Source organism: Acomys russatus, chromosome 32 (assembly GCF_903995435.1).
Source record: "Acomys russatus chromosome 32, mAcoRus1.1, whole genome shotgun sequence".
NCBI lineage: Eukaryota > Metazoa > Chordata > Mammalia > Rodentia > Muridae > Acomys > Acomys russatus.
Window position 1 is genome coordinate 39,701,430 of NC_067168.1, and position 24,337 is coordinate 39,725,766.

Genomic DNA, 24,337 nt, shown 5'->3' on the forward strand with positions numbered 1-24,337 from the left:
GTGCCTTGTCCCTATTTAGTTAGTTTGAATTTTCTTTTCCACTTTAAAAAGATGTACTGTGTAGATCAAGTAAAAACCAGATCAAACATTATTGTTAAAATGCCATTTTTCTTTTTTTTTTCAGTTTATCATGCAATCTACTTGGAAGAAATGGTTGCCTCAGAAGTTGCTCGAAAACTCGCCTCAGTGTTTAATATTCCTTTCCACCAAATTAACCAGGTTTACAGACAGGGCCCCACTGGTATCCACATTCTTGTCAGTGACCAGGTAAATCAAGCAGTTAGTAGTCACTCTTCTGTTACCCTGGCACTCCTGGATATTGTCTGAACTGTAAGAGATGCTGCTGACCTCTTTTCCAACTACTAATGCTCATTTTTGAAGAGTTAAGATCAGAATGGCTAAGAACCTATAACCAGGAATTATAACATCCTAGTAGCAGAAGGAACACAGTTGGAGAAAGTGAGCTGAGCGTCCCCTAATCTTTGTGAACTCAGCTACTTCCTGGGATCTAAGGTTTGAGGCAGACTTCGGTCCTTTCTGGGGGTGAAGCATTAGGTAGCATCTTCTTTTGTACATTCCTGAAGAACAGCATTCTAAAAGCATGGAATAGTAGCAGCACATCCTACCCCTGCTCCAGCTGTGTTCACAGACAAGCAGTGACAGTAGGGGGCAGCCTGCATAAGCTGAGTGTGTGTCATCCACAGGACCTGCCACAGTATGTTCCTCAGGCTCATGGGTGACACTATAAACTTTTTTACTATCTCATATCGCCATCAGGAATTATTTGGATCCTTATTTGTATAAGAAAGATGCATAGAGTATGTTGTAGACATTTAAGTACAAATATAAATAACTTTTGGTCAGTTAGGACTGATGGATCTTAATTACACTTAAACATCTGCTTTATCCTTCTAGATGGTTCAGAACTTTCAAGACGAGAGTTGTTTTTTATTCTCCACAGTAAAAGGTACTTTTCATGTATGTTTGCCTTGGTGTGTTGTGATCATGAAGGACATTTTGCTCCTGATTTGCAGTTCTTCTGTGTATGTGCATATTCTTGAAACAGATATCTTTGCTATGGATGAAAAGTATTTTTAGTGTTCGTAATAGAAATTAGTGAGCAAATATAGAAAGGGTTGGTTTTTCTAGATGACTAGAAACAAACACTGAGTCCATTCAGCCAGTGTTTGCTGAGCATTTTGTCCAAAACAGTAAGTACTCTGCTAGAGGTTGAATGAAACGGGTTCAGGGAATCCCACTGTCATAGGAAAAGAAAGTCAGAATTGGACACAGGCACAGAAATTGACCTGTGTTAGATGCCATGAAGGAATAAGAAAGTGTGGCGCTTGTGGAGATGGGGTAAGCATGGAGCATTACAGAAGGTCTTCTGAGGAGGTGGCCACAAGGGCTGGCCCAGAGCAGAATGAAACTGTGCAGAAGAATGCCCTTGGCTTCTGCGAGGCCTGGAAGGCGGCCATGAAGCTGCTATATGCAGGGTGAGGGTGAGCAGAGCTGCCACGTGGGGTCAGGGAGGGCGGCAGGCCTGCCATACAGTAATGGCTGGTGATGATGGTCTTCAGATCTTCTCTCTGATGGGTTGGAAGGTCAGTGAAGTGGCTTAAACAAAGGAATAATGGGATTGGGGTTTTTCTTCTACTCCAACTGTGGAGACAGATTACAAGATGACAAAACTGGAGGGAGTCCATGTAGGCCAGAGGCAAAGGGAGTGCATGGACGTGTGGACAGGGCCAATTGAGGTCCCTGTTTGATGGGGCAGTAGTTGTGACTGCCAGAGCATGTGGCTCCTCATCAAAGAGTTGTCATCTTCGCACAAGCAGGCAGCTAATTGTACCATTCTGAAGTGCCTTGAGTTTGAGGCACTGTTTAGAAAATTTTAAATGTCAGTAGTGACTGAGAGCTGAGCAGGTTGTACAGAACTAACTAGGGAGCAGTGTGGGAAGAGGTCCAGGCCAGGTCAAGTGAGTTCCAGACTACAAGGAGTGTGGTGTTAGGGAAGGCAGAACATGGGTTAAGATCAGTTATAGTAGTCCCATCCCCTAGAAGAGGAAGAGATCTTGAGTCACCTGGTAATGACTCTGGAAAGGAGCTGTCCAAAGGGATTGAAAGTACAATTTTGCCTTGTACCTGACTGGGATATATGCCTGAAGCCACCTGAAGTTCTGGGGTGACGCCTTATGTCGACATCTGCAGCATCCTTTACCTGCACATCTGTGGCAACAGGGGATTGGCTTACTGCTTTTTCATGCAGAAACAGCTTTAATTTCAAAATAGAATAACTTTACCTTTGCCAAATTCCAAAAAAATCAGAAACTCGTGTTTAATCAAGTACTTGTATATTATGGAACTAGTGGGTGTTGGCAGCATTAGCTCTCACAGGCTTTCTCTCCAGTCTTAGTTTCCTGTTTGTGAGACTTCATCCACATGAAAACCTTTATTTTTGTCTTTATGAGTACCTTCACTGTGTCTTAAGATTTTCTGGAGCCATTTAGGCAAACTTTTGCTCTATCTCTGAGGGTTCAGTTTTCCAGCAAAAAGATGGAGGTCTGTAGCAGAACCTGTGGGCTGCCTGCATGCTTTGGACAAAGCTTTCTCAGATCTGCCCTCACGTGCTGCTTTGGCCTATTTTTGCCCTAGCATACAGGCACATCTGCGCTGTTCAGTCCTTGCTCTGTAAAGCCGGCAAGTGATGGTGTAGGGCTAGGCTCCCTGAGCAGTGTCGGAGGGAAGAGCTAAAGCACTGCAGTCAGCTTTTTATCAAGCCGTAGCCTCTAAAGCAGATTGTACATTTTCATCTTTAATTCTGTATTTTTTCTAAGCTTAGTTAACTTTTCCTTTTTTTTTTTTTCAGCTGAAAATAATGATGGTATTCACATAATTTTGAAGTGATACCTTATTACAAACTGAACTCTTATTCAGTACCAAATAAAGTCATGCTTAAAAGTGTGTGAAGACTGAATCCAAGAAGTCTTGGGATTGGATTTTACTGTGAAATGTTTCATATTGAAAACACAAGATGACCTTCCTAATGAGCTGTAGGAGAGACAAGTCTCCTTATTGTCACTGCCACAGCCCAGCATCCTCATGAGAGCGAGCATGTCAGGCGACATGCAACTAGCTCACAGCCATGGTGTGGGCACGAGTGCTCGCTTCCCTAGCAGGGGCCAGCAGACAGAGTTCCCAGAAAGTCTCTGCTGGCTTTTTACACTGTATACGGTTTGAAATGAATGTAAAAACTTAACCGTGGGCATTTACCTTTCTGTGCTAGTTTGGCTTTTGTTGCCTGACCCTTATGCTGACCTGGGGAGGAGATAGGGTGTGCCTCTGGGGAGCTGCACTGTGCTGGCAAGGCAGTATTGGTCAGGTAAGAGGGTGAGCACCTTCTCAGAAGCGATCGTGTCTGAAGGTGTGCATCAGAGGGGATCATGCCAGACCAGGGAAGAGCCAAGCTGAGATGATGAGCAACTGTACTTTCAGCAGTACCTTGAGAGAAGTCAGTGTAAACCCTAATAGGTACAGAGACTTGGTCGTTTGGCTTTTGCTTCCATTTTTAGCATTTTAGTTTCTGGATTTCACCTTTTGAAACCTTTTTGCCTTTTAAACTCATGTGCTTTCCTTTCCCCATCCCCCCAATAGCTGGGACTCCAAGTGCACACTCTTATTGTTGTTTTTATTTGGTTTGGTTTTTTGGTCTTTTGAGACAAGGTTTCTCTGTGTAGCTCTGGCTCTTCTGGAATGCACTGTAGACCAGGCTGGCCTTGAAATCAGAGATCCTCCTGCCTCTGCCTCCTGAGTGCTGGGATTAAAGGTGTGGGACACTGCCACCGCCCACCTGGCAGTCGGGCTGTGTTCTTAAACATGTTTAAAGCCCTTTCCAAGACATTAGAACTTGGTGATATAACAGGGAAACAAAGTGTTATTGTTGATAGCTTCTGACTTGGTGTTAAAGGGATTTTTTTTTTTTTTTTTTTTTTGAATGAGACGAAATTACCCATGGAAACACTAGATGTCATAACAAGACACTAAAATGTACCATAACCCTCCTTTTCTCCCCTCACATACAATCATGATTATGCACTCTGATAATTAGGGGCTTTTAAGATACTCTGCATTTTTGCTGCTTTGTCTATAACAGGTGTGCCTCTTTACGGAATCACACGTGCTTGCACACCGCTCTGAAAGGAACTCTGGCTTTTCTCTTCCTCCACTGCCATCACCTCTCATCACTCTCGACCTCTCATGAGGTCTGTGGCATATCTGAGTTTTTAAAAACTTGCATTTTTAATGATGTAGCATCTCTGGCCATTTGCTCCGTTGCTGGCTGTGAATGGGCTTGTCTGACCCTTGTTGTCCAGGTGGGTAAGAATGATTCACTTTTAAGTGGAATCTCTTCCAGAAGACAAACTACTTCAGTGGGTGAAGGCTTTAATGTCTTGTTTTATTCATACCGGGGGTTAATTATTTGCCACAAACAAAAGTCTGTCTCAATATTTTCATCTTGGGTTTGGCAGTGCTGTAGCTCTGCAGGCCCTTTAGGAGGGGAGCATTTCCATCAGCCCTTCCCTTCGCTTCTGTGTGACCACATGCTTTCTGTACCAGTCACTTATTGGGAAAGAAGTGAATTTATCTCCTAATTGTTTTAAGAGTTTTGCTTGTCTATTTAGCTTTCTTTGGATCTCATGATTTGTGGAACAATAAATGTCATTTAATGCTGTGTGCTATTTTGGATTCCTTATCAGGTTTTAGAAGTGGGGTGAAAGTACTTGCAGGCTCCTCAGACTTGAAATTGTGCTGAGCAGCATGAAGTGAAACTGTACATAACCCATGACCCCAGCAGTTTGCTACTTTGGTTAATAGGATGTACAGTTCAGTGAAATAAATGTTTTCTGATTGTTTTGTAAACGTGTCACTCATTTAAAATCTAAGTTGTACTAGTGTCAAGGAGCTAATGGCTTTTCTGAGTGTGGCCTGAGCATACCCTAGATGACGTGCTATAAGAGGTTCACCCCCTCTTTTTGCCACTGATTTCCAGAGGTGCTACAACTCAAGGCAAGTAATGACAGGAACGGCCGTATACTTGGAGTAGACAAATCAGGCTTTTACAAGAGGTTCCTCTAGGCTCTGTGGTCACTCAATCTCAAGTCCAACCAACATCTATGATAGGCTGCACTCTAGCTCAGAAAAACAGGTTTCATGAATCACCAGAGCAAGGTGGTGCAGTTATTTACATAGCTGTTGTGAGCTTCTTCCATCATTTCCCCCAAACACACAATAGACACACACACACAGTGGTACAGTTATTTCATAGCTCTTGTGAGCTTCTTCCATCACCACCACCACCACCACACACAGTAGTACAGTTATTTACATAGATGTTGTGAGCTGCTTCTGTCACCCCCCCCCCACACACACACACAGGTACAGTTATTTACATAGCTGTGTGATAGCCATGCAGCCTTCAAGAAATACTGCAGCAGCCCAGGAGGCAGTCCTGCAGTCCAGCTGATGCTTGCGGGGATTCTGGTGAGTTTCTAGGATGTGTGTATCTGCTTTCCATCCTAGAGTGCAGATGAGGCAGGGTATCTGTACAGATGCTACAACACTGTCCACAGAGACACAGAAAAAGAACTCTTTTGCAGTTTGGGTTTGGAAGTGATAGCAAAGGAAGGTTCAGCTACCATTAATCCATTAGCATTGAAGGCAGTGTCGACGGCACTGATAAAAGACAGGTAGGTCATCCTACCCTAGTTCCAGTGACACAGAAATGCCTGTGCTTGGAAGGTGGCTCTGCCTCCTTTGTGTCACAGGAATAAAGCCTCTGACTAAGTCTAGTGAGCACTGTAATGCTTTATTCACTTTTACTTTATGAGTAGTTTCAAAGGTGTGCCAACACTTTACTCATTTGACTTTTTCATATGTAAAACTTTAAAATAGTTCTGGTATGATTTCTAAAAATTCAGAGTAAATTTGGAAAAAACCACCCATTCTACATGCATTCATTCATTATTTTTACTTGATTATATTATAAAATTTTTGAGAAGTGTGAACATAATTGGCTTTTTTCCTTTAACAAAAATGCACTATATGCTGTAGCATATGGCTGATCTTATAATCTCCAGTGGATCAATGCAAAGTGGGTTGCTTTTTTAAATTTTTGGTCCCTAGAGTTGGGTATGACAAGTTGACACAAACAGAAAGGTAAAGATCCTGCCCCACCCAGCTTAGAGTCTTCGTTTCTTTGGTGTCTTATGGAAATTTGTTAACATGCCTTTCACACACATTTCTACACATGAAACTACCAACCATTCTGAGTTTGCAGTATATAGTCAGTCACATTGATAAAGGTGCTATTAAGTCTTCAATGTGGACAGGCCCTGAAATCAGCAATTGCTATGAATTATAGTAGGCCACTGGCTGAAGGATCAGGCAGAACACCAACAGGAGGCTCTTTTGCTCTGCTCAGGTTGTGCTAACACTGAAGGTCTGTGTGTAGGGTGCTGACAAAGCCGTGTAAGGGTGTGTGGGCCTTGTTAGGTACCTACCTCTGATGGGCTGCATCACACCACCCTTGCCACATAGGACTGACCCAGGCCTTGATTTGCTTACATCCCAGCAAGGTTAAGGTGAATGGTATCACCAGTTTCTGCAGTCTGTGCTGAAGTCTTTTACCTGTAATGCTTTCCCCATGGAGAATCAAGATTGGGTGAAGGTGGAGCAGCCAGGAGACTGGTCTAACGTGGAGGGCGGGGCCCCTGGCCTAAGCGGCTGCTGTCAGAGTATAACACAACATCTGCACAGTCGATGTCCACTTCCTGCCACTGCTGGTGGGGGCGTGACTGGAGCGAAGTAGGCATGGACTTTGACATGAGGAAGCTGAGCCTGGAAGGAGATGGAAAGGGGGGAGTAGTCTGCCCTGGTATTAGGACTCTTATATAACCTTTCACCCCTAGTCCATTTAAAGTTGACACCAAAAATTAAATAAATAAAAATAAAGTTGACTCCACCTTGGTATTAGGCAGGCAGAATGCTATAAACTACAACTGCTCCTGCTAAGTCCCTCTACCTCCACCTCCAAATCAGCATTTTATAAAGACAAAAACATTTCTCTCCAGGAGTATGATCATCCATTTGCTAATGGCTCCTACACTTAAATCAATAACCTTCAGTTGCTTTCCTTGGGTAGAAGCTTGAGAAGGTGCCAATCCTCAGACTACATGGGACCTCCACCTCTAACAGCAGATGTCTGAAGAAGCCCAAGGTAGCACCTGTGTAATCACAGCAGTTTGCATAAACACACCAGACTAGAGAAGTGGATGGCTTTTTGCTGTCAAGTGCGTGCCACATGTATGTTGAGATCAGAAAACATTTGGGAGTTGGCTCTATTCTACTCTGTACCATGTTCTTGGACTTGAACTCAAGTAGACAGGCGTTGTAGCAAGCACCACTACCTGCCTTGCCCTCTCACCAGCCTGGATGTTGATTTCTGGGTATCCTTCAGTTGCTGAGGAAGGACTCACACCTACCCGCATGCGCTTGATGCCTGCACGAGTGACCTGCTGGCAGTCATACAACTCCAGGCGCTCCAAGCCCCGGCAGTTCTCCAGATGCTCCAGGGAAGCGTCAGTGACAAGAAGGCAGTTGTCCAGCTCCAGGACCCTCAGCCGCTCGTGTCCACAGGTACTGCTGCTCAGGTGTAGGATTCCTTCATCTGTGATGAGCTCACAGTGGGACAAGCTCTGGGGAGGGAGAAAGATGGTCCTTCACAAGACCTGTTCCTGCTGCAGCTAACAAAGCTTGGGGTGGGGTGGTGGCTCCTGAGGTGCCCACAGTAGCTGCTGGCTGTGCGGTGCTGTCCACCTTCCCATTCATTTGTGAGTGACTAGAGGCCTGATGGGCTGGAGACAGCTGCCACTCTTTAATCCCTCACTCTAAGAAACAGTCTGGGGTTTGCTGCATTCAGGCCACGGCAGCTAACTTTCTAACCAGAAAAAAGGAAGTACAGAGGGATATTTCAGAGTTTATTCCCTTGAACAGTTTTTGAATACAGGCTTCACCAGTAAAGCCAGTAGATGTACTGTCCGTGTTTGTTTAAAATGCACAGGGTTAGAGAGGTGGCTCAGTAGTTTTAAAAGCGCATCCCGCTCTTCCAGAGGACCAAAGTTTGGTTCCCAGATCCCATGTAAGGTGGCTCACAGCTGGCTCCAGCTACAGGAGGATCCAATGCACCTGCCATCGTGTACACTTACCCCACACAGACACAATGCACACATTAGAAATGCAAATGGCCACAACTCAGTTAGAGCTATGTGCTGACACCCTGACCTTAGTCATGCATCACTGACCTCTTGGAAGTGGTAATAAAGGTTCAGAAGTAACTAGGGCGAATTTACCTAGCCAAGTTGACTTAAAATTTCAGACTGAACAGTTTCCTCACTGTGAAAATAGGAAATGCATACCAACATAAAAGTTCTTCAGAGAGAAAAAGGAACAGCGTGCCTGAGAGTGATTGACAGGTTTACCCTGATTTGGGGGGTCCAAGTAGTTAAGGGCAGTGTACTTTGAGGTCCAGGCCTCTGGCGGAGAATGTCAGGAGCAGAGTTTAGCAGGAAATAGAGGCTGTCCCTGTATGGAGAGGGAAGTGGGGGCTGGATCACAGGGGAGTGCTGGCCATGTAAGCCAGTCTCTCTCCTTCCCTCCCTCCCTCCCTCTCTTCATTCTCTCTCCCTCCCCCCCCCCCCCCCCCTCTCTCTCTCTCTCTCTCTCTCTCTCTCTCTCTCTCTCTCTCTCTCTCTCTCTCGTCTTGCTAATGCCACAGCAGACATGTGGAGGTCAGAGGACAACTTGTTGCTTTTCTGCTGCCATTTGGCTCACAGGAATTGAACATGGGTTGTCAAGCCTGGCAACAAACACTTCCTTCACTGGGAATACAATGTTACACTTCTCAGAAAAATCATCAGTATAGAATCCTGTTCTTTAAAAGGTTAGGAAGAACTCTATAGCAAATCAATTTATACCTGTACATTTCGGGGATTTAGAGATTAGGGTGAATTTCCTTAGGGTTTTGGGGTTATTTTACATCAGGTGAGTTATTTGTCTATTTTACCTATGTTGACACATTTATGTAGTTGTTCCTCATACAGGTTTAGCATGCATAATGTGAAAATTAACTAACCCTAAGTGAGGCAGGGCACAGTGAGAACACAGGGCAGCAACTGCGAAAGACACATGTGAGGCATTAGGTGAATTTGTGTTTAGATTATGGACCTAGTCGCAAGTACTTAATATTCACACTAGAAGTATTTATAATGAGACCATCTGGAAGCCCAAACATTTTACATAAGGGACACTCATCCTGGATAGACCTGGTGATAGCCCCATTTGCTCCTGATACTAACAGCCTGTTTCCAAAGCAGCAGCAGTGTTGCTAAGATACTGCTGTGTGCTTTTGTTTTCCATTTCTCTGATCTCTACCAGGTTATGTCCTTTTAATTTGGACTTTATTTTGCTTTTTAGTGGCTTCTTGGAGTTGAAAGATTAAACCATTAGGACCATTCTCAAATGCAAGCATTGGTGCTGGAGTTTGCGAGTGCTGTCTTAGTTACCACCTACACATTGTGATACATTGTGTTTTTATTTTCATTCAGCCATCCTTCCCCTTTTACTCTAGAGTCTTCCTCCTTGGCTGTAGTTATCTAGAAGGCTGCTCTTCAGTGCTCACATGTAATCTTTTCTGTTGCCATCTTAAGCTGAAAGGCTGTAATTTCGGTAGTTCAGGTTATTGCTACTGGGGCTCCAGGACCTTTCACAGGGCCCTCACTGCAGGACACATTCCCTTCCCTCAGCCTCTGGTAACCACTGTGCTACCTTCTATCCATGCAACTCTGACTGGGTGTCTCAGAAGTAGAAACACCTACAGAAGACGAAATTGTCTTTGGGGGACTGGCTTACTTCACTTACTGTTGGGTCCTCCAGCTCAGACATCTGAAGCATGTGCCAGGGCTTCCCTCTGTGTGTGCAGCGTAGTGTGTTTACCTACTGATGGGCATTTGGGTTGTTTCCCCTTGGCTGCTGTGGACTAACACTGGATTTGAATGTGCGTGCCGATCTCTTACATCCTTTCAAGTTGGCTTGTGGCTTTTGTTTTGTTTTGTTTTGAAATATACAGGAGCAGCAACATCCCTGGACTATGGGTTGCAGCCTAACAGTCTGAGGGTCCAGTGTATTGCGTTCTGTGGCAGAAGGATCCTTATACATTCTCACCAGCAGCTCACAAGGGTTCCTACATGTCCATGGTCTCCCGACACTTCCTCGCGGGGGAGAGGGGGTGGATTTCCACCACACAGGATTCTGAGCTGAGAATTCTGGGCCTTTGCTAAGGCTGGTTCTGCCCCAGGTTTCCTATAAGGAACTGCCTTTGGTAGCTGCAAGATGGATGATGACGATGCCAAGGTTTGATCCCCTTCAACCTACAGGAACATTTTACTAACTTGGGAATTTTTAGCTCTAGTTGTGGTATCCTAAGGGCCGCAGCGTCTTTTTTCCAGCTCCCTAAGTCCCTAAGCCACCCCTCTTGTTCTTTGTTGTCTTCAGCTGCTTGTCACTTGCCAAGAGTAAGCTGTCCTCCACTCTGCTTTAAGGCTATTCACTGAATTTTCATTTTAATTTTCCGAACAATTCTATATACTCTATCTTTCCCCAGACATTGACTTTCTGTTGGTTTTACAGTGTTTTCATAATTTCTGACTGTAACATATTTCTGAAGTCTGCTTTAAAAAGCTGTCATGTAAGCCAGACATGGTGGTGCACACCTTTAATCCCAACTTGGGAGGCAAAGGCAGATGGATCTCTGGGAGTTTGAAGCCAGACTGGTCTACAGAGTGAGTCCAGGACAGCCAGGGCTACATAGAGAAACCCTGTCTTGAAACAAACAAAAAGCTGTCGTGTTATCTGGACTTGTCATCTTGGTGTTAGCCACCAACCATCTCTTCTCATTAGTCTAGAATATTCTGTTGGATCCAAAGGTTCTGATGTCATATTTACATCTCCTTGCACCAGGCCTATGGCACTGTTGCTGTGGGTAATGCCCTGTTGTGAGCATACAGTGGCCAAGTCGAGTTGTCTGATGCCCAAGGGGCAGGCACCTTGTTACTGGGAAGCAGAGGTAGGTGTTCAGACTGCTCTGAACAGCCCTGACTCAGGTGTGGGAGACATCCAGTGAGGCTCCAGATCTAGGCTCCCTGTGTGGTCTCAGCAGATTGTCACTACTGGGCGAAGATGAAAGCCTCCTAGCCCTCCATTTGCCCTGCACTGGCAGGGTGGGCAGCACAGTTCTATTCAAGGTTACTGTCAGAAAGGCTTCTTGATAGGCCAGCCTTTTCTTGGTCTTTTGATCAAAAACAACAGGTTCTTTGGGGGTTCCCCCCATCTCAGCATCCTTTAGAGTCCCATCTGGGATACACAAAACAAAGAACACCCAGGGACTCACTCAGTCCCCCTGGCCCTAAGATCCCTGGCTGTCATCCCCATCTTCTGTTGGCCTTCTTGATATTTAAATAGAAGTCCTGTGCCTAGGCATTTAGTTGAAAGTCAGTGGTAAGGTAACAAAGAATAAGAAAGATTATTATTAAATTTTTAAAAGGTTTTTTGAGACAAGGTTTCTCTGTGTAACAGTCCTGGCTGTTCTGGACTTGCTTTTGTAGACCAGGCTAGCCTCAAACTCACAACGATCCTCCTGCCTCTGCCTCCCAAGTGCTGGGATTAAAGGTGTGTGCCATCACTGCCCAGCTGGATTTTTTTAAAGACAGGGTCTCTATGTAGGCCAGGCTGGCCTCAGATTCAGAGATCTGCCTACCTCTGCCTCCTGAGTGCTGGGATTAAAGGTGTACACCACCTGACCTACCCAGGAAGCTGGTAAGCTACGGAAAGCTCACTTCCAGCAGAGAAAGGAGGCTGCCCTTTTTGCACTCATACTGGCTTTGCTCTGCGGGTGTGCCAGGAGTCACTCCAGCCAAGGGCCATCTTGTTGTGTAGTCATTCTGTCAATCACACTGAGCTGGCTGTCCATGTAAACATGGGCCCCACTGTACTACAAACGCACGTCAGATAAAGCCTGTACCTGGATTTGCCCTCAGGCTGCTGGGGCGTTAGCCCGGGTCAGGGTACATGCTCCTTCCTCACCCATCCCTTACCCAGAGAGTCAAGCTCCAGAGCTGGGTTGAGGTGGCTGTTGCCCAAGTTTCCTGTATTCTCCAGTGACAACAGTCCCAGGCAAAGGAGCCCTCAGGATACTAGTGAATGCGAGCCTGCCACCTACAGTGTTTCTCTCCCTTCAGCCCTGAGCTGTCATGTCCACTGCAGTTCTAGGCCTGCCTGTCTGCTAGCCATCTTTGGTGGGGTTTACTTTGGGCTCTTCGGTTTCTGGAGTAAGCTTTTTCTTTATTTTGTTCTTTGAACTATGGTCTCTCCATGCCAGCCAGGCTCTGCTCAAACCTGAAGTCTTCTGTGTCGTTTCCCAAGAGGTAAGATCACACCTGTGCACATCACACCACCTGGCTCACTGTGGTGCTCAAGTTCAGTTTTAGTCATAAGTCCCATCTCTAGAAGCAGCATCGGGAGTTTGTGTACATGTGCTCAGAACCTCCCTCCCTCCCCGACCCCCACCGGGGAGAACTCTGGCTACTGTAAGGCATTCCCAAGAAAGCAATCCAATCATGGCTGTTGTTAGATCTTTGAGAACATGCACAGACCTCTTTTCCCCTACAGCTGAGGGAATGAAAAGCAAACCTATCAGGAGGATGGTTTACTCTTTGGTACTAGGTAGTGGTATTTTACATGCCAACTCTCACTTCCCTGACAAGATGAACATGAGGTCAGGTGAAGCGATGGGGCTGTGAGTTCCTACAGCTTCACTTCCTACTGTGTATGCAGTAACACTGAGATACCCCACAGCCCAGGCTAACCCAGCAAGGAGATCTTTAAAACCAAGAATAATAGTGGCTTGACAGGAAGTGGGCTTGCACGGCATTTGCTGTGGGGGAGAATCCTTTCATTCTTAAGCCACTACTCTCACCAGTAAGTCAGACTCACCAGGGCTTGTAGCTTGGGACAGTGGATGGAGAGCTGGATGAGGGTGCTGTCGGTGATCTGGAGGGAAACACACTGTCAGCGTGGCTTCTACGCCATGACTATACCTAATCCTACTTCTGAGCGTGGGGCTCGGAGGGGACAAAAAGCGAACTAAGACCTCATCTAAGCACACTCAGCTCAAACTGACAGCTCCTTGGGAGGTACACTGCTGTTTAGCCTCACTTCTGGTGTCTGAGGGAGCCCAGGGATAAAACACAAAAGGGGAAGACAAGAGGGTTCCCGAGGACACCCTTCTCTGTAGTCACCCTACCACCCAACACAGCGGTTCATTCCATTCCAAGCTTTGTATAAAATAAAAGGAACACTGCTCATGCTTGGAAATGGGCGCTGCTCTCTTGCATGTCTCTGCTGTAGCCTGTCTGAGGTCCTGGAAGAGCCAAATGTATACAAATCCCATTACAAGTGGCCTAATGAGGGCCCAGTCCCCACCACCATGCAGGGTAGTGGTACTCTGAGCTTACTGTGGCAGCCCCCAATAGAGACAGGGCAGCCCTAAGGGCTGGCTGCCAGGAGTCCACTCACCAGGGCGCATTCTTCAAGATCCATCTTCTCCAGGTCATGGCAATTCTGAAAGAGGCCACAAGACACTGCTATGCAGGCCATGTGAAGAGCAGCTCACCAGTTCACTCCTGCAGCCATCCCAAACCAGCAATTCAGAGTGGCTGCCAGCTGAGTCAAGCTCACTTTGGATAATGGGTGTGGCTGCCAGGGCCCTGCCTCATCCTCTCATCCTGGAAAGAGAGTTGTCACACCTTCCTGCACCACAGGTCAGACTCAAGGACAGCCTGGAAATGGATGCTCAGCCCTATGTGGGCGGTGAGGACAAGAGGACACAGGCCATACTACAGGCAGGATGGAAGACAGGGTAGAGCAGGGCCCCAGCAGGGAGAGCTGAGTGGAGGACAGTCTGGGTCATACAGGAAGGGCCCCTGCCACTGGAGAGAGGCCTTGTCAAAGTGGGTCTCGCCGATGAGTGAGGGGCAGGGTCCTATGAAGGAAGGAATGCAGCCTGTGGGCAACAGGCATGCAAGGATAGCTATGAATGTGGACTAGCAGTTTTCTGGTGACTCAACTGCACAGTTACTAAGCATGAACTTTGCAGGTGACAATGCTATGTTGAAAAGTTGGATGTCCCTGCCAGCATCTCCCTAGAGTCCTGGCACGCTGAGAAAAAAGTGCAAAAGCTACCAGAAGGGTTCTAGCCTACCTTATATCTCTTCTGAAGCTGACTTTTCGTTTCCTTGTGCTCCTCAAAACTACCTTGAGTTACTTTGAATTAGGGGTTGAATTACAGCATGGTTTTGTTCAAACCGGATGCCTTACCCGAGCTAAGAGTGTAAAGCCTGCATCAGTCAGTTGGGAGCATCGGGCAGCCTCCAAAATTCTGTAAAGGGGGCATAAGGAGAGACAAAAAGCAGTGCCTGGTTAGCAACATAAACACCCTGCATGGTGTGAATTCTTGTTAGTTTTGTTTGTTTTCGTTTTGGTTTTGGTTTTGGTTTTTTCGAGACAGGGTTTCTCTGTGTAGCCTTGGCTGTCCTAGACTCACTTTTGCAGACCAGGCTGGCCTCGAACTCACAGTGATCCGCCTGCCTCTGCCTCCCGAGTGCTGGGATTAAAGGGGTGCACCACCACACCTGGCTTCACCACTACTGTTAAAAAACCAATTAAAATGGACTCCTGCTAAACAAGATCATCTTGAGGTCCTTGGTGTTTATTTTGTGGTACTGGGGATTGAGCTACTCTAGTTGACTTCTAGGGAATTTTAAACTGTAGGCAATGAAAAACATGAATTAATTCTCTTAAGAATTGAAACCATTTCAATGGAATATCTAAAAAAATAGAATTTTCCCACTGCCTCTTATATGGTTTGTGTTGACTGCTGGGTTTGAAATAAAAGCTATAGGTTCAAACCCTTTCTCCCTCCTTATCCGCTGTGAGATGCAGGACAAGCTGACTCCCTCTGTGCCTCAGTTTCTGCTGAGAGTGCCCACTCACTGGGGTGTGCTGGGGTAAATCAGAGTGGCACAGACCTACAGGGGGTGGCTACTCTCCCCCACTGAGCTCTTGCGTGTGCAGGGCCAGTGTGGAGCCAGGAGGCCGTAGTGCTCCACACTGGGAACCAGCCTTTCTTCCTATATTCTGGAAGACAACAAGATGGGCAGTTGAGACTACCCATCTACTGACCGGCTTAGCAGGCAGAGACCCGCTATAGGATACACAACACCAGACCACTCCCATGGCAAAGCCAAAGCATAGCAGCATGAGGCAAATTATGGAACAACGCATCAAACAGACCAAGAAACAACATATTAGGGTCAGCGGCACTGCACACCCATCCTCCCTTGATGGGGTTGGGTGCTATCTTACTGAAATCCACCCGACAGCTCCTGGCTTCACCGCCCCTCCCTGAGTGCTAGCCAGCCTCTCCCCTATGGCAGCTTAGTCCTCTTGGAGCCACAGCAAAAGTGGGTCATACTCACTGCAGTCTGGGGCAGTTGAGGCCCAGGGCTGTGAGAGATGCATCCGTGAGGTTGCCACAACCTGAGAGGCACAGAGCCTGCAGCCGGTGGCAGCCCCTGCAGAGCCGCACCACACCCTCATCAGTGATGCGCTGGGGAGAAGAGCACAGGAATCAGGCTTGGGCACTGGCTCCGCTGACTTCACCCTGACATCCACAGGCCACATGCAGCAAGCAGGCTGAGTGCAGCAGCACTGGCCTGTAGTCCTAGCACCGAGAAGGCTGAGGCAGCTCTTCCTGGACTTTATAAGCGAAACCCTACTGAAAGAGAGAGAAATCTGTTTTTGTTATGATCCCAAGTGTGGGATGGGGAGCAGTCTTGTGAGAGAACAGATGATGTTAATCCCACTGGAAGGCAAACCATCTCGTGTGGGAGCTTGATTGTTGCCAGCTGAGAAGGTCCATGAATAGACTCAGAGGAGATATATAAGTGAGCCAGAAACAAGAGGCTGGGCCTTTGGAGACTTAGGATAGTTTTGGCTGTTCATCGCTCCACTTTGAGACGCTCCTAGAGAGAAGTGCTTGAGGGAAGGCTTCGGGGCTCCCGGCTCCTGCTGAGGTTCCGGGTTCTGGTTACTCCAGGTTCCAGCAGAAGAAATCCTGCTGCTTATGCCAGGAGAATCATTCCTCGGAACTGATATCCTTACGGTTTTGTTATTCTCTAATCCTCTTTTCCTATTGTTTCGGTTAGTCAGGTTATAAGGGACGTATGCTCAGTTAATAAGTTCGTAATAAAATATATTGGTTAAGAAAACCAAACCTACACCCTACCTCAACAAAACCAAACCAGTCAGGCCTACACCTTTGATCCCAGCACTTGGGAAGTGGAGGCAGGTAGATTTCTGCAAGTCTGGAGTCAGCCTGGGCCAGCTAACAAGTTCCAGACCAGCCAAGGCTATGTACTGAGACCCTGTCTCAAACGAACAAACAAGACTGTCCAAAACCGAAGTAAGAAACAGAAAGCAAATGAGTCTGGGCGATCACTGAGTCAGTAGTTGCCAATATCACTAAACAAACAACAGGGATAGGGGAAGCTTCAGCTCAGCTGTAAAATACCCTAGCAGTGGACATGGAAAGCCCAGGATCCCACCTTGCTTCTTGAGACACACTTGGTTATTAGCTCAGAACGCCCCAAGTAGAGTAGGCTGCCTGGCCAAAACTGGAGGAATGCTGCTGTCTCTGCTGCCCTGGTGCTCAGCCTTTTCACATGGGTTCTACAGGTCGAGCTCAGGTCCCTGTGCTTGCAAGGCCAGCACTTAAGTGACTGGGCTATGTCCCCAGCCTGATGCTATCACTCTCAGTGAGGAATCAGAGAGGTTGTCGGCTATAATGTGTTAAAAAGAAATTACATTGAGATCTTACCAAGGTATAGCTAGGTAGTGACCAGTCACAGCATCCTGATTTTTAAAGAGTCAGCCAGGCATATTTTAAAGAGTCAGCTAGGCATATTGGCTCACACCTGTAATCTCAGCTTTTAGTATAACGAGGCATGAGAATTGTGAGTTTCAGGCTAGCTTGAGTTATGCAGTGAGACCATGTCCATTTGTCTCTCATATATGATATATATGTCATATATATTCATATAAGTGAATAAACATGTTTCTGTCTAAATATGAATACAGGTATAGAAACTAACAATCAAGTCTTGAAAGAATGAGAAGCCTAGAAGATTTTTTAAATTGGCTAAACCCCAAAGGAAGCACGGAGCATTTTGACTAACACTGCATGGTCTTGGCGTCAGCCTATCTGAAGTCCACAAAATTCTTTGAAGAAACAGACCTAAAGGAGATTCAAGCTCACAGCTACAACCAGAGATAGTTAGTCTGATAGCAACTGACACCGTCTCCCTGCCCTGAGATGGGATTACACACTTCCCTGAACAAATGGCAGAAAAAAAGAGAACAAAGGAAGTTAAACCTTTTGGACCTTAGACCCCCTCATGTTAATGAGTTCCCCCTTCCCCCCTTGGGAAGCACTGGGAAGGAAGAATGTATAAAAAGCCCCCCATGCACAGCCCAGGATCCTGTACTGAGACCTTTGATTTGGGGATTGGGCGCCACCCAGCCCAGGGCTGAATTAAAGATTCCTCTTGTATTTACAGCGGTTTCGAGTCTTTCTGGTTCCTTTTGGGATCAATCTGGGCATAGCAGTCTGACTTGTATGATTTGGGGGAAGTGCCATGTGCTGAACATGCTGCCGCCTTATGGTTTTCTCCCCTCACAGACTCATAGCTCCAATGACTATGGAGGATGAGGAGTCAGGGCAAGGCCATGTGGCCATATGCCAGCCACTTTGGGCATGTGCAGCTTAATGTGGGACTGCAGCGCAGGTGGGGCACAGGTGCAGCGGGCAGTGCAGCTGCGCACAGCTGCCAGGGTCCATACTTACTGAGCAGGACTGCAGGTTGAGGCTCACGAGCTCATGGCAGTGGTTCTGAATGTGTTTCAGAGCTTCATCCTCTAACTGAGTGGATGGAGGAAATGAAAGAGGGATCCAGGTGAGAGAATGGGTCAGGCATCAAGATGACTGCCACAGCAACGAAAACAGGCTCACCAGATGAGTGCCCAGTACCTGCGTGCAACCTCTCAGGAGCAGGGCTTTCAGGCCCTGGCACCCACGCACCAGCGCCTCAATGCCTTCCTTTGTGATCTGGTCACACCAGGAGAGGTTCAGATACTCCAGGTTCCGGCAACCCTCGCTGAGAGAACAAAGAACAAGAGCACCATATGCGGCCTCCTGCAGACAATGCTGGACTCAGTTCACCACAGAGAGGAGACGAGCCCACAGCCTGGCTGAACCACCACTTCTTCACCCAGTGGAGATGCAGGGAATGCCTCAGACCAAGACACTAACCATACTAGTGTTGGGTTTTGGGTTTCCCTGTGTAAGTGCACATGTGTGTGGGTGCATGTTCTGTATGGCCAGAGGTTGACTTTAGGTGTCTTCCTAAATTGCTTGCCACCTTTTGCCATTAATTTTTAAAAGATCAGTTGATTGCAATTAGCTCACAAGTAAACAAACAAAACATGACACAGGTAGATTAACATACCAAATCAAACACTGGCCCCACCTCAGTGAATATGCAATCAGAAGGGCCATTCCAGGGCTGGAGAGATGACTCAGAGGTTAAGAGCACTAACTGTTCTTCCTGAGGTCCTAAGTTCAATTCCCAGCAATCACATAGTGGCTCACAACCACCTATAATTGATCTAATGCCCTCTTCTGGCCTGCAGGTGTACATGCAGTCAGAGCAGTATACACACAATAAGTAAATAAATAAATCTTTTTTTTTTTTTAAGGGTCATTCCAAAGCCACAGGTTCTTCTCCGGATTTCATACTTTCACTCTCAATTACAGTTTTATGTACTTATCCACCACAAAAAGAAAAAAGAAGATAGAGTTGAAAATAGAAAACAGGAAGCTGGAGCGATGACTCAGTGGTTAAGAACACTGGCTGCTCATTCAGAGGACCTGGGTTCAAGTCCCAGCACCCACATGGCTGCTCATAACTGTCTGTAACTCCAGTTCCAGGAGAGCTGACACCCTCACACAGACATATATACAGGCAAAACATCAATGCACATAAAATAAATCGTTTTAAAATAGAAAACAATTAGCCTTAAAGTCTCTTTTTAAATTTAAAGTGGGGGGGGGGGGGCTGGAGAGATGACTCGGTGGTTAAGAGCGCAACCTGCTCTTTCAGAGGTCCTGAGTTCAGTTCCCTGTAACCACATGGTGGCTCACAATCATCTGTAATGTGATCTGATGCCGCCTTCTGCAGATAAAGTACTCATATACAATAAATAAATAAATTTTAAAAGATAAAATAAAGTGTGTGTGTGTGTGTGTGTGTGTGTGTGTGTGTGTGTGGTTATGTGCCTCTGAATGCAGGTGTGTGTGTGTGTGTGTGTGTGTGTGTGTAGTTATGTGCCTCTGAATGCAGTTGTCCACAGAGGCCAGAAGAGGTCATCATACCCCTGGCTCTGGAGTTACAGGCAACTGTTAGTTGCCCAACATGGGTGCTGGCAGCTTGGCTACCCTGCAGAGGCAGTATGTGCTCTAACCACTGAGCCCTCCCCAGCCTTATATCCTCTTTCGTGACTCACTTGTCCATTTTCCTGCATCTGTGCCTCCTTACCACACAGGGTCTCTCACTGCACCTGGCTTAAGCTCCCTAATTCAGTTAGGCTCCTCATGTCACCACCTCCCCAGCACTCCCCAGGTCACAGGCAGGTGTCATAACTCCTGGCTGTATACGTGGACTCTGGGTCTTCACTGCTGTACAGGCTGAGCTACCTCCTCAGCCCATGTGGCTTCTTTTGACCCCCAAATGTCAGGTACTCTCACCTGATGCCCTTTAAGGAGCTATTGGTAATGGATACGCAGGAGGTGAGGTCCAGGTGTTTCAGCTTGGAACAGAATCTGCTAAGGCTGTAGCACGTGCTGAAAAAAAGGCAGGCACGCTAAAGATATTTTCAACCTTGTTTCTCGGCCCTATCTCCCTGTGGCCACTCTGTCCCCAGACCCATCCTTACTCCTACCTGTCAGTGATTTTCGTGCAGCCATTGAGGTTTAAGTGCTCAATGTTTCGGCAGTTCTGTGCAAAGGTCCTAAAACAAGAGAGAGAGAGAAAAGTTGTTGTGGCTGGTTTTCTCCAAAGTAGCAAAAAAGCTTTAAAGCATCAGAGTTGACGCTCTGAGAGACCAGCGGCTGCATGCTATGAGGTGCCCACTAGGGGGCAGCACAACCATCCACTTGTAAACAGCGTTTTCCAAAGGCCACAGACTCCAGGGCTAGGTAACCAGGAACAGTCTCAGGTGCTGCCTGCTGTAGCCTGGTACCACAGGTTGAGGAATGAAGGCCCAAGCTCCCTGTCACTTGACCTCTTCCAACCCCACCTTGGGGATCATCTGAGCTGAGAGGCATTTCTCTACTGGAAAAGTCCGTTTGAAGCAAGGGGTGAAATCTTTCCTGTACTGTGCCCTGGGCCACTCTGACCACTGTCCATTTCATTAGTATCAAGTCCCATCACTTACTGGCAAGGACCTTGAGTCCTGAAGAACAGCTGCCTTGACTGTGAGTGACAGCAAGGCCAGAAGCAGAAAGCCACACACCACCACCCTGTCCTGACAGGACATGGCTCAGCCAACCTGCGTCTTCCTGAGCTGACTTCAGCAGGTCTCAGGCAGGGGTCCAGTCCTGGCTGTCCCATGGAATACCTCTATAACCTAGCCACAGGGCACAGGCCACCTGCTCACTGTGTCCTGCCAACGTGTAGGGATGGGGAACCCAACTGGATCCCTGTGGGCTGGGCAGGTGGAGCTGAAACCTAAGAGGTCCATTGATGGACAGTGGTGCAAGTGGAGCAGAATATGCCAGCAGCTGCCATGTGTGACCATGACATGCACACGTGAGCAACTGCCTATGGCTGGGGTAAGAATTAGCCAGAAGTATGAGATCGGAAGAGCACCAAGGTCCTGGGGGGCGGCGGGGGTGGGGATACAGTAGCTACTTCCACCTGCAAAAACTTAAAAATGTGTCATCGCTTCTGGAGTTGGGCGGTGAGAAGTTTCTAGGTGCAGGAATGCAGAAGTAGCCTAAATGAAATTTGTCTCTGCGCGACCTAAGGATCTTTTGTTTTAATTACTTAATGGGAGCTGAAGGGATGACCCAGTGGTTAGGAGCACTTGCTGCTCTAGCAGAGGACCTGAGTTTGGTTCCCATCACTCACGAGGCTGCACACAACCATCATAACTGCAGTTACAGGGACTCCAGGGTCCTCTCATGGCCTCTGCAGGCACTGTGTGCGTGTGCTGCATATTCGTATGTGCAGACACTTATACACGTAAGATTTAAAAATTTAAGTCTTTAATTAATTAATGGTCTGAATGACTTTTGTTTGTTTGTTTGTTTTTGTTTTTGTGGTGCTGGGGTTCATGGGCCTCCCAAGAGCCGCAAGAGCTCTCGTTCACAAGCTACACCCTACCAACCTGAGCCTAACAAAGGATGCGACCCGCAAAAAGAACAGTGAGAACAGTGCAGCTGCCTCCTAGAATTAAGCACAAAAGATCACTCGGAGGAACAACACTGCTCCACACCTAAGATGGCGGAGCTCGTGATGTCTGCCCACACTGAACAAAGCTGTGAAAACACAGCATAAGAAACACAGGCTCATCCAATCAGTCTACTCGGAACAGACACAGCAGCCGGGCGGTGGTGGCACACGCCTGTAATCCCATCACTCAGGAGGCAGAGGCAGGCAGATGTCTGTGAGTTCGAGGCCATCCTGGTCTACAAAGTGAGCCTAGGCCAACCAAGGCTACACTGGGAAACCTTGTCTCAAAAGCCAAACCAAAGCAAACTAAACCAAACCACCAGACACAGCAAAGCCAGTGGGCAAGGGCGTCGAAGGTTATCACTGCATCCACACTGAGTGCTGCACGGCTACAGGGCTGAGTAAAGGTGTTCCACACAGACGAGAGGAGAAGACAGGGTAAACTTTAGATATGAAAACCAAATGCTGAGATGAACAACAGATTAGATATGGCAGGTAGAAAGAGATCAGTGAGTGTGAAGGTTTCTTAGGGAAACTAGCCAAAAGAAAGCAAAGTGCGGAAGGCAGAGGATGTGCTCAGAGGTACAGGGTCTGCCTGGTGTGTATAAGGCTCTGGGTACGACCTGCAGTAACACATGGACTCATACACAAACACACAGGTGTTAGTGTGGGATAAGGCTCAGGTGTAAACCACATATGTGACACGTATGAGTTTCCATCCCCAGCACTACAGGAGGGAAAAGCAAGGGATAGAAATTAATCACTTTTTTATTTCTAATGAGCAGTGAAGATGACTGGAATAAAGCTTACAACTTGCAACCGCACTTCAGAATATCTAGAGGCAGGGTGGGAGAGATGACGCAGTGGCTAAGCACTTACTGCTCTTGTACAGGACCTGAGTTAAGTTCCCAGCACCCATAGTAGGTGGCTCACAATCCCTTTAACTCGTAACTCCAGGGGAATCTGATGCCCTCTTCTAGCCCTCCTTGGGTATTGCACCTAAATATACATACCCCACCCCCAAGGGAAAAACATGTTCACATAATTTAAAATAAATAATCTTAAAACAATACTTAGAACTAAGTATGAGAAATTTATATACAACTTTCACCCTACTCAGTGCAAGCCGTGAGGACTTGAACACTTAAATATGCAAACACTGTGACTGATCTGTTTGTCAAGAAGGCACTTCTCTCCAGAAGGATCGGCAGTTTCAAGCCTGCCCTGAAGGAGCTGGCAAGCTGGTCCTGAAATGCACTGGGGAAGAGCAGGGTTGAAGACCAACTGTGTCTGATTTCAAGACATGATGGTGCTGGCTGTTAAAGTGTGTGTGACTGCCTATAAGACAGATTGTGTAAGAATAACCCACACTCGAATGTATACCCTATACAATATATACAGAGCAACTCTGGTCAGGGGCATGGCGCAATGGGGAGGTCCATGGGCTCAGCAGCCAACGGCTGCCCCAAAATATTCTAAATAGATCTGCGTTTTAATTCCAAAACTTGCTAGGTGTGGTGGTGCACGCCTATAATCCCAGCACTCAGGAGGCAGAGGCAGGCCAATCTCGGAGTTTGAAGCCAGCCTGGTCTACAAATCGAGTCCAGGACAACCAAAGAAACCTGGTTATCCAGAGAAACCCTGTCTCGAAAAAGCAAACCAACCAAACAGGCAAAAAACTGTACAATTGAGTCACCAAAAACTGCTAGGCCACATTCATAGCTATCCTTGCATGCATGTTGCCCACAGGCTGCATTCCTTCCTTCATAGGACCCTGCCCTCACTCATCGGCGAGACCCACTTTGACAAAGCCTCTCTCCAGTGGCAGGGGCCCTTCTTGTATGACCCAGACTGTCCTCCACTCAGCTCTCCCTGCTGGGGCCCTGCTCTACCTTGTCTTCCATCCTGCCTGTGGTATGGCCTGTGTCCTCTTGTCCTCACCGCCCACATAGGGCTGAGGATCCATTTCCAGGCTGTCCTTGAGTCTGACCTGTGGTGCAGGAAGGTGTGACAACTCTCTCTTTCTGGGTTGAGTGGTGCAGGGGGTGGGGTGGAGGGTAGCCACAACCATTGTAGCCATGCCCCAGGAGCCATGCCCCACTGCAGCAGATCCATGACTGACACTGGCTGCACAGGACCCCACCGCAGCAGATCCATGACTGACACTGGCTGCACAGGACCCCACCGCAGCAGATCACTGACTGACACTGGCTGCACAGGACCCCACTGCAGCAGATCCATGACTGACACTGGCTGCACAGGACCCCACTGCAGCAGATCACTGACTGACACTGGCTGCACAGGGCCCCACTGCAGCAGATCACTGACTGACACTGGCTGCACAGGACCCCACCGCAGCAGATCCCTGACTGACAGTGGCTGCACAGGACCCCACTGCAGCAGATCACTGACTGACACTGGCTGCACAGGACCCCACCTCAGCAGATCCATGACTGACAGTGGCTGCACAGGACCCCATCGCAGCAGATCCATGACTGACAGTGGCTGCACAGGACCCCACCTCAGCAGATCACTGACTGGCACTGGCTGCACAGGACCCCACTGCAGCAGATCCATGACTGACACTGGCTGCACAG

The 24,337-nt window shown here is 47.4% G+C and overlaps 2 protein-coding genes across 3 annotated transcripts in view; one reads left to right on the top strand and one right to left on the bottom strand.

Moving 5' to 3' along the window:
- Ubp1 (upstream binding protein 1) overlaps positions 1-2,950 on the top strand; it is a 44,741-nt gene extending 41,791 nt beyond the window's left edge. For both annotated transcript variants that reach the window (XM_051140742.1, XM_051140743.1), the window contains 3 exons: positions 125-267; positions 916-967; positions 2,870-2,950. In XM_051140742.1, coding sequence (XP_050996699.1) covers positions 125-267; positions 916-967; positions 2,870-2,907 — 233 coding nt within the window. In that variant the 3' untranslated portion in view covers positions 2,908-2,950. The remainder of the gene's footprint in view (positions 1-124; positions 268-915; positions 968-2,869) is intronic.
- A 3,096-nt stretch (positions 2,951-6,046) lies between these two features.
- Positions 6,047-24,337, bottom strand: part of Fbxl2 (F-box and leucine rich repeat protein 2) — a 49,144-nt gene continuing 30,853 nt past the window's right edge. Inside the window, exons 7-16 of the mRNA XM_051140397.1 lie at positions 20,227-20,295; positions 20,033-20,128; positions 18,257-18,383; positions 18,074-18,148; positions 15,648-15,778; positions 14,488-14,548; positions 13,687-13,731; positions 13,105-13,161; positions 7,542-7,754; positions 6,047-6,897 (exon numbers count right to left, since the gene is read on the bottom strand). Of these exons, the coding sequence (XP_050996354.1) occupies positions 6,790-6,897; positions 7,542-7,754; positions 13,105-13,161; positions 13,687-13,731; positions 14,488-14,548; positions 15,648-15,778; positions 18,074-18,148; positions 18,257-18,383; positions 20,033-20,128; positions 20,227-20,295 (982 nt within the window). The 3' untranslated portion in view covers positions 6,047-6,789. The remainder of the gene's footprint in view (positions 6,898-7,541; positions 7,755-13,104; positions 13,162-13,686; positions 13,732-14,487; positions 14,549-15,647; positions 15,779-18,073; positions 18,149-18,256; positions 18,384-20,032; positions 20,129-20,226; positions 20,296-24,337) is intronic.